The sequence below is a fragment of the Chelonoidis abingdonii genome, chromosome 1 (assembly GCF_003597395.2).
Source record: "Chelonoidis abingdonii isolate Lonesome George chromosome 1, CheloAbing_2.0, whole genome shotgun sequence".
Classification (NCBI taxonomy): Eukaryota; Metazoa; Chordata; order Testudines; family Testudinidae; genus Chelonoidis; species Chelonoidis abingdonii.
The window spans coordinates 271,961,313-271,971,651 of NC_133769.1; the positions used below are offsets into that span (position 1 = coordinate 271,961,313).

The 10,339-nt window shown below is 43.8% G+C and overlaps 1 protein-coding gene across 5 annotated transcripts in view; it reads left to right on the forward strand.

Annotated features, from left to right (window-relative positions):
* Positions 1-1,105: 1,105 nt before the first annotated feature.
* Positions 1,106-10,339, forward strand: part of DOCK9 (dedicator of cytokinesis 9) — a 334,214-nt gene continuing 324,980 nt past the window's right edge. For 3 of the 5 annotated variants that reach the window (XM_075061519.1, XM_032771461.2, XM_032771471.2), the window contains exon 1: positions 1,149-1,382. In XM_075061519.1, the coding sequence (XP_074917620.1) occupies positions 1,233-1,382 (150 nt within the window). In that variant the 5' untranslated portion in view covers positions 1,149-1,232. Of the gene's footprint in view, positions 1,383-10,339 lie in introns of all 5 variants that reach the window. The other 2 variants (XM_075061515.1, XM_032771458.2) reach the window with 1 other exon arrangement.

A 10,339-nucleotide genomic window follows, 5' to 3' on the forward strand; every position in this document is an offset into this window, starting at 1 on the left:
GAATAACTTTTTAAAATGTCTTCCTATGTTAAGTATTTACATTGATAAAAATTAAAAGCACATATTTAAATATCAAAATGATCTATTTTTATTCACAAAATAACATTAAGGAAGCAAGGCACTGTGGTTGGCTGTAGTTAACAGGGTTCTGCAGTTGGCATCTAGTGTAAATTGTGGCTGTTTACTTGTCTCCTCTCCAGCCATGCTAGTAGCATGATTAACACCTCACTACAGCAAGACCCCTACACTGAGCACACAGACTGGAAAGGTGGGAAAGTTTGGCCCTGGACACAGTGGTCTGAGCCCAACAGCAGCTAGGATGTGGGGAGCATCTCACTTTGCAGTGGTGGACATAAAAAAGCGGATGCTATCAACTGCAGGAAGAAAAAGGTCCAGTCCAGGCTTGGGCATACTTCTCAACCTGCCATTGGGGATGCAAGCTCCCCAATGTGACAAAGACCCAAAATGAGGTGCAATTAATTTTTTTGGTGTAGATAACTGTCACTACATCTTCATGGCTCCTTATAGTCTGATGTAAATAATTCTCAACCATACAAGTGAGAAGAACCAGCCGGTGTATAATTGAGGGGTTCATATAATAAGTGACACCCCTTTGAGCGAGGACAGGGAAATTGGGAGGTCAAAACAGCTGTGCACCTAGGCGCGGGCCGATGACGCAAGGCAGCGCTAGGAGCAGGAGCAGGAACAGGCCCTGCACCGGCGGGGGGGCAGGGGCCGAGGAGGAGGCCGGTGAAACACCGTTTCTGACGAGAAAGGGACTCGCGCTCATTGACCTGCTCTCCACCCCGCTTACCGCCGATCGCCGCCCGCTGCAAGGGGAGGCAGTGACGATGCGCTCAGCGCCGAGCGGGAATTTCCGGCTCACGCCGGCCCCGCCCCAACGTTGGCCTGGGCTCCCCAGGGGACGGAAGGGCGGGGAGCGGAAGGGCAGCAGCCGAGTAGGTAGGGCCGCGACCAATCCGACGCGGGACCGAGGAACAGGTATGGGCGGGGCCTGATGGGTGGCCCACCCCGTTCGCCGTCCCGGCTGCGCCAATCAGCGACCGATGCTGCGGCCTGTGCCCGCCCCCCCCCCGTGTGACTCAGTGTTTGGGGTGGGAGCGCGGCGCGCGCTGGGAGCATGGGCTGAGCGAGGGAGGGGCCACCTGAGAGGGTAGAGCCGCTCGAGCCGGCGAGAGCTGCGACACTGCCTCGCCGCCTACGGCCGGGCCATGGGGACGCGGGGGGCCACGGCAGCAGCCATGGCGCAGGCGCTGGTCCCCCCGGAGACGCGGAAGTTCACCCGGGCGCTCAGCAAGCCGGGCACGGCGGCCGAGCTGCGGCAGAGCGTTTCCGAGGCGGTGCGGGGCTCCGTGTTCGTGGTAAGAGCCCGGCCGGGCAAGGACTGCAGATATCCCCCCCCGCCCAGCTCCGGTTGGGCGGCTGCGGGGTCAGTGCCCATCTCTTCCCGCACAGGGGGCCGGGGCGCATCCTCGCAGGGTGAGTGGAAGCCACCGGCGAGCTCTCTCCGCCGGGCACCGGGGCCTGATGCTGCCGCCGCGCTCTCCGCATCAGTGGGGCTCCGGCGCCCGCGGCGGTAGGGAGCCGCCGGGCTTTCACGACGCGGGACTTGCCCCCGGCTCGCGGTGGGGCGCGCGCCTCCTGTTGGGCTGCAGCTCTGGCCCGGGCTGAGGTGTCGGTACAGCCCGGCGGGGAGCCAGCCGGGGGACGCTCCCTGTGTGGGCGGGGGGCGCGGCGGGGCTCTCAGCTGGCTCAGCGCTGCGAGTCGCCGCCGCGCTCCTCGGTGCAGCTGCAAACTTCCATCCAGTCACAGCGCGTTTCCGTAGCGCTCGTCGTTGCGTGGAGCTCTGTGGGTGTGTCTGAAGAATTGGTACAAAAGGAAGTGCGATGGCACCTTGTGGGGCCTCCGTCCTCACCACTGTAACGCGGGTGCTGGGTCGTTCCTCTTCATCTCTTCTGAAATTTTCCTAACCCAGGAGTTAAACCCAGACGTATCAGTGCTGGGGTTGTGATCAAACGGGGTCTCGTGGGGGTTCAGTAACTACTCTGTGGAATCTGACTGGAAAGAAGCAAAGGCAGACTGTGTTCTGTCACTGAACCCCCCCACTAAGTCCTGGTCTACACTACAGGTTTATGTCACTATAACTACATCGCTCAGGGATGTGGAAAATCTACACCCCTGAGCAATGCAGTTATACCAGTTTGAGCCTCAGTGTAAGTAGTGCTGTGTTAACAGGAGAGCTTCCCCATGCCACATAATTACTGCCTCTGAGTGACAGTGAGTACCTGTGTAATGGGAGAAGCTCTCCAGTTGTCATAGGTAGCTTCTTCATGAAACACTACAGTTGCGCTGCCGTACTGGTGTAGCTGTGCCACCTCAGTACTCTAAGTGTAGACAGGCCCTAAGGCCATGTCTACATTGGCACTTCGGTCATGTTAACTTTTTGTTATTCAGGGATGTGAAAAAATACCCACTTTAATGACAAAGGTTTTAATAACAAAAAGCACTGGTGTGGACAGGGCTCCGGGTGACAAATCTGCGGCTCCATGGCAATAGAGGGCAGTTACCCAGTGCACCTTAAAATGGTGCAGCTGCACAGCCACGCCGTTACAAGATGTAGACATAGCCTTAGTCACTTAATCTCTCTGCCTCCTTTTGTCCAGCTTTAAAATGGAGACAGTACCTATCATTGTAAAGTTATCCTGTATCTACAATTTAAAAAGCATCATAATACCCGTCTACTCATTCTACAAATTAAATCCTATTTTTTTGTAACTGCCAGGGTAACAAACTGTTGAACCCCCTTAATCATTGATCAGCAGTTCCTCCTTTGAGTAGTTCCACTGACTCCAATGGGACTACTTGGAGTAATAAGGTATAAGGTAATGTGTTAAAAACTTACCTTTTTCTTGTGAACACAAGGGCAGTAAGGACTTAATAGTGCTGCTTGTTCCCACAATCCCGACATCACTGATTGTGCTGAAAGGGTCAGCAGAAAAATAGTTGATATTGAATTTTATCTTAAGAACATAAGAACGGCCATACTGGGTCAGACCAAAGATCCATCTAGCCTAGTATCCTGTCTAACAGTGGCCAGCCAGGTGCCCCAGAGGGAATGAGCAGAACAGGTAATCATCGCCCATTCCCAGCTTCTGGCAAACAGAGGATAGAGACACCATCTCTGCCCATTCTGGGTAATAGCCACTAATGAACCTATTCTCCATGAACTTATCTAGTTCTTTTTTGAACCTTGTTATAGTCTTAGCCTTCACAACATCCTCTGGCAAAGTGTTTCACAAGTTGACTGTGCGTTGTGTGAAAAAAAGACTTCCTTTCGTTTGTTTTAAACCTACTGCCTATTAATTTCATTTGGTGACAACTACTTTGTGTGTTATGAGGAGTAAATAACACTTCCTTATTTACTTACTCCACAGCAGTCATAATTTTATAGCCATCTATCTTATCCCCCCTTAATCATCTCTTTTCCAAGCTGTAAAGTCCCAGTTTTATTAATCTCTCCTCATATGGAACCTGTTCCATACCCCTAATAATTTTTGTTGCCCTTTTCTGAATCTTTTTCAATTCCAATACATCTTTTTTGAGATGGGGTGACCATATTTGCATGCAGTATTCAAGATGTTGGCATATATAGAGAGATGGATTTATATAGAGGCGATATATTTTCTGTCTTCTGATCTTTCCCTTTATTAATATTCCCAATGTTCTGCTAGCTTTTTTGACTCCCACTGCACTTTAAGTGGATGTTTTCAGAGAACTATCCACAGTTACTCCAAGATCTCTTTCTTGAGTGGTAACAGCTGATTCAGATCCCATCATTTTATATGTATATTTGGGTTTGTGTTTTCCAATGTGTATTACTTTGCATTTATCAACAATGAATTTCATCTGCCATTTTGTTGCCTAGTCACACAGTTTGAGATCCTTTTGTAGTTCTTTGCAGTCTGCTTGGGACCTAACTATCATCTGCAAATTTTGCCACCTCACTCTTTACCTCTTTTTCCAGATAATTTATGAATATGACTGGTCCCAGTACAGACCCCTGATGGACAACACTATTTACCTCTCTCCATTCTGAAAACTGATGATTTATTCCTACCTTTTGCTTTCTATCTTTTAACCAGTTACCAATCCATGAGAGAACCTTCCCTCTTATCCCATGACTGCTTATTTTGCTTAAGAGCCTGTGGTGAGGGACCTTGTCAAAGGCTTTTTGGCAATCTAAATATACTGTATTCACTGGATCTCCCTTGTCCACATGCTTGTTGACCCTCTCAAAGAAGTCTAGTAGATTAGTGAGGCATGATTTCCCTTGACAAAAGCTGTGTTGACATTTCCCCATCAAATCACGTTCATCTGTGTCTGATAATTCTGTTCTTTACTATAATTTCAACAAGTTTACCTGGCACTGTTAGCCTTATCAGCCTATAATTGCCTGGATTGCTGCTGGAGCCTTTTTAAAAAATTGGCGTCACATTAGCTATCCTCCACTCATCTGGTACAGAAGCTGATTTAAATGATAGATTACATACCACAGTTAGTCATAATTGTTGGTGTTGAAATTAATGGAAGAAATTAATCTGTCTCAGAGCTACTTTTTCAGAAAATTTAAATATTGAGGAGATAGCAGTACATGAGTTCATGTTCAGAACACTTCTTTTCAACCAGAAGGACTAAAACTTTTAAAAAGATCTTGTATTCTGCAGTAACTTTTAGGGTCAGCAAATACATGATGTCATACCAGCTCAGTCTGACTCTAGCCAATGCTTTTTACACATGGCTGTACAAATCGTATAACAAGGAATTTTTTTGATGGTGAGTTGGTGTAATAGTTTTTGAATGAAAAGAAAGGACAAACTTTACCATATGCAGTATGTTTGTGGCTCTTCCCCACCGGGTTAATTTACAGAATAAATTTCCTCTTCCACTCTTCTTCTTTTGATTCTTCTGTTAAATCACTCCTTTCTCCTTATTCTTTTCCTTCTCTTTACCATTGTGAAGTCCATCTTGCTAATCCTTCACTGCTGTTAACTGGAACATCTAATTTCTCTTTTTCTCTGTTCTTGTACCCAGGCTGTTTAACAATTCTGAAGAAAGGCCTGTGATCATGGGACTTTTCTCCATTTACAAATTAGTTCTTTTTCTCCTTCAGTTCTGCCGTGTGCCTTGTCAAGCAGAATTATTTTTTCAGGCATTGAATTCCACATCCACCTTCAACTTTTGAAGAGAGGAGATTGGTGGATATCATGCTCTGTCCATGCATTTTTTTCAGAGACTGAGTGTATCTACCATGATCTGTCTTCCTCTCTGTCACCAATTTTTCTTGCCTGCTATCCTTTAGTCCCTCTACCTGTCATTTGACCATCTTCTGCCTGACTTCATTATCCCAGTTTTTGTCCTTCCAACTCTGCAACCTGCCTTTCCAGCTACTCTCCATCTGCTTTCTTCTCTTTACATTCAGACTCATCGAGTTAATGGTATGAAACTTTTGTCCCAAGTTCTTCTCCTGCAATTCCATATTGTATCCACTCCAATCTGGATTCTGCCCTCTCCTCTACACTGAAATGTTCTAGCATATTTAGAAAGGCAGTGTGAAACTTAAAGCTATCTGCTGAAGGAAGTATATAATTGGCCTAATCTGTATAATGTGAAATAGCTTGATTCCTAAAGGGCTGTACAATCTTACTATCCCTTGGAAAATCTGCATGTGAATCTTAAAAATGGAGTGAATTTGGAATATCCTGGAAGAAGCCATGGAAGAATTTGAGTCCAAATTTTTTTAGAGGTTGGTTGATCCTTAATGAGTGGATAAAACTTTTCACTTTGCATACAAGATGTCATAAATAAACATTTGCATGCCGGGCAGTGTTGAAAAGTAATATGTATAACTATATATTGTTAGGAGGCAGTATTTAGATTTTCTCTAGATTGTTTTGTTGCTTAAAGATTATAATTTGGTGTATTAGGGGAGGGGAGGCGCTGTGTGCTGAGCTGAGCAGCCAGCTAGGCTAGGCTGAGCTGAGAGCTCATTAATGAGACTGTTGCCTGCTATCCTTTGATCCCTAACCCTTTAGGATCCCTTGATAACTAGGTGGGGGTAATTTAGGGATACCAGGGCTTTAAAAAGCCAGCTCCTAGGCGATCAGAGGAGTTTTGCAATAGAGTTTAAAGAGGGAATGTGAGAAGTAGATACATCTAACGTACTCTAAACTTAGGCCAATAACCCCATTCCCCTTTCACCTCACTACCCCCTGCCCCCCCCACCCCCCAAAATCCTTTACACGAGTAAAAAATAATGCAGGTAGAAATTCAGCAGCAGAGTGGCAGGAGGAGGGTTTTAGGTTTAGTTGGAACTGGGGAACATTTTGGGAAAAGAGGAACCTGTACAGGAAGGATGGGCTTCATCTAAATCAAAACCAAACCAGAGTACAAGTATATACAGTTAAAAAGGTTATAGCGGATTTTTTAAACTAAGGACTGGGGAATGGCTGACATGTGGAAGAACACATGATTTGGGTGGAGACATCCCTTAGAGATGAATTTATTAATGGGAAACTCTGTACTGGAAAAAAGTTGGTGAAGTACTGCTAGGAACTTGTGAAGTATAATCAAACATGAGAGTCCCATTTAAATATGATACTTGAAGGGAAGCAACTGAATATTGACAAAATGTACAAGTGCTTATATACAAATGCTAAAGTCTAGCTACTAAAAGGTGTGAACTAAGGTGCCTGGCTTTAGATGAGGATATTGATATGAGGCATCACAGAAGCTTGAGTAGAGTGAGGATAATCAATGGGATGTGTTAATACCAGGATATGAAATGTGTACAAATGATTGAGTAGGTTGCGCTGGTGGGGAAGTGGCACTATATGTTAAGAAAAGCATGGAGTCAAATAAAGGAAAAATCTCAAACAAATCAAACTATACCATAGAATATGGATAGAAATAGCTACAGGAATACTGACAACCTGACCAGGATGGTGACAGTGATTGTGAGATGCTCAGCGAGATTAGAGAGACTGCAAAGGTAGAAATATGCAGTAGTAATGGATGATTTCAACTATCCTCATTATGAGTTGGTGTAGTCACCACAAGCAGTGATTGAAGCAATTTTTTTTTTGACATTTTAAATGACTGCTTCTTGGAGTGTATTCTCCTGGACTCCTCAAGGGGAGAGGCAATTCTTGATTGAATCCTAAATGGACCAAGAGGTGAGCATAGTTGAACTGCTCAGTAAGAGAGACTATAATGTAATTACATTAATATTCTTATAGGGGAAAAATGCCAAAGAAACCCACCACAGAAACATTTAACTTCAAAAGGGGTACACGAAAAGGAGGAAGGAAGGAAGTTAAATCGAAAAGGAACAGTTACAAGAGTGTAAACTGCATGGAGACTATTTAAAAGCACCACAATAGAGACTCAAACTAAATGTATGCCCTAAATAATAAATAAGCAAGCAACGGTAAGAGGACCAAAAAATGCCACCATGGCTAAACCACGGAGTAAAAGAAGCAGTTAGAGGCAAAAAGGCATCCTTTAAAAACTGACATCTTAGCGAGGAAAACAAAGGAGTACAAACTCTGGCAAGTGAAGTGTAAAAGTATAAGGCAGGCCAAGAAAGAATTTGAAGAGCAGCTAGCTAAGGACACACAAACAACAGCAAATACTTTTAAGTACCTCAGAAGTAGGAAGCTTGCAAGCAGGCAGTGGGGCCACTTGGTGATCAAAGTCTGGAAGGAGCTCTTAAGGATGACGTGGCTTTTGCAGAGAAGCTAAATGAATTTGTTGCATCAGTTTTCACTGCAGAGGATATGGGCAAGGCCCCCTTCCCATTCCCCACCTGAGCCATTCTTTTTACGTGACAAATCTGAGTGACTATTCCAGATTGAGATGTCAGTAGAGGAGGTTTGGGAACAAATTGATAAATTGAATAGCTCGTGGGTAGAATAGAAGCGGACTGTGGTCAGGGGCCGCTGGCCATGGTACAGCGGCTGCTCCAGCTGGGGCTGCAATGCCAGCTGCTTGGGCAGCTCTGGGATCAACCACAGTGTCCCTGCAGAAATCGTAGAGGTGGTGGAAAGTCACGGAATCTATGACTTCCCTGACAGACGTGGAGCCCTATTCATAAATGATCTGGAAAAGGGGCTGAACAGTGTGCTGGCAAAGTTTGCAGACATTACAGAGGTTACTCAAGATAGTTTTAAGTCCAAAGCTGACTGCAAAGAGTTATTAATGAATCTCACAAAGCTAGGTTAACAAAATGGTAGATGAAATTCAGTGTTACCAAGTGCTAAGGAATGCATATTGGAAAAAATAATCCTAACTATATATACAAAATAATGGGATCTAAATTAGCTGTTACCACTCAAAAAAATGATGTGGAGTTGTTATTGATAGTTCTCTGAAAACATCATCTATTTAATGTACAGTTGTCAATGTTAGGAACCAGTAAGAAAGGGATAGATGATAAAATGGAAAATATCTTAATGCCGCTATATAAATCCATGGCACTCCCACACCTTTAATACTGCTTGCAGTTCTGGTTGCTCCATCTCAAAAAAACATATAATTAGAAAAGGTGCAGAGAAGGGCAACAAAAATGATTAAGGTTATGGAATATCTTCTGTCTGAGGTGATCTTAAGACTGGAACCATTCAACTTAGAAGAAAGATGACTAAGGTTGGATTTGGTAGAGGTCTATTAGATTGTGAATCTTATGGAGAAGGTGAATAGGGAAGTATTATTTATTCCTTCACATAAATCAAGAACTGGAGATCACCCAATGAAATTAATAGGCAGTAGTTTTAAAACTACAATAAGGAAGTACTTCACACAACGCACAATCAACCTGTGGAACTCATTGCCAGGGCATGTTGTGAAGACAAAGTATAACCTAGTTCAAAAAACCAGATAAATTCGTGGAGGGTAGGTCCCTCAGTAAATTTTAGCCAAGATGATCAGGGACACAACCTCATGCTCTAGGTGTCCCTTAATCTCTGACTGCCAGAAGCTGAGACTGGACAGCAAGGAAACAACCACTCAAAATTACCCTGTTCTTTTCATTCCCTCTGAAGCATCTGGCACTGGGCACAGTCAGAGACAGGATATTGGGCTATGTGGACCATTGGTCTAACCCAGTATGGTTATTTTTTTATATCCTGCATAGTAATTTAGTGATGGCTTTATGATCTAGGGTCTGGGTGCTCTTGTGGCTAGTTGGACCTAATTCTAGAGGAAAGCCCTCAACTTTCTGCAGTATTTTAGTGCGTCAGTTTGGAAATTCTGCTGCAGCCGGAGGTAAATTCAAAAGTATAGTTTATCAAATTTAACATCAAAATAGTGATATTATATTGATACTATTTTGATATTAAATGAACTTTTACTCTGTCCTTCTGTTTTCAGCATGCTTTCAGCCCTATTTTAGCATAATGTTCATTATGCATAACGTTCATAATAGATTTCAAAGGTTTTCCACTAAATGAGCGTAAATTCTTCAGAAATTGCTTGTATGTGTTTGATTAGGCGTTAAAACTTCCACCTGCCCCTTGCAATTAGGTTTTTCAAGCTTTTGCCCTTAATTTTACAGTGCGTTTGAAAGGTAACTGGTCCCAAGTGTGGTGGATTAATGAAACATCGTTTGTTTTGCTGTTGATATGTTCTGTGCTATAATAGGGGACTTAAGGGTTTGTAAATGAAATATATTTGCTCATTCTGAGAATGTGGTCAACATTTAAAACATGAAGTACATTAGGTTGGGGGTGGAAGAAGACAACATCTAACATGGAATTGCTATGCTTTCACTCTAGTATGTTTATAGCATCAATAGATTTCAGACACTTGATCAATAAAACAGCCCTTTTCTAGCTTGTGTTCATTTAACTCAATTTCCAACTTAACCTTTTGCGGATGGATGTAAATAAATAAATAAGACCTCACTTGATATTTTCTTTAATTTTAAACTCAATTTTTTGTAATGGTTACAATAAAAAAAAATCTTCTCGATTGTCTAAACTGAGTTACTTAATGCTTTGTTATAGTAGTGAAGAACCAAATGAGAGGCTGTTTCTACACTACAGAGCTTGGTCGACATATGATACCATATAGCCACCAACTTCTGTATCTCTTGTGTGTATACATACTTGGCTACTTGTGTTGGTGTTGGACGTACACACCACTGGTGGTTGCATTGATGGAAAACGTGGAGCGCCAGTGTGCCCTGTGCCATTGTCCGGTGCAGTGCCATGTGGGACATTTTGCAGTAATTTGCCCAAGGATTTTTGGTTCAGGTTCTCA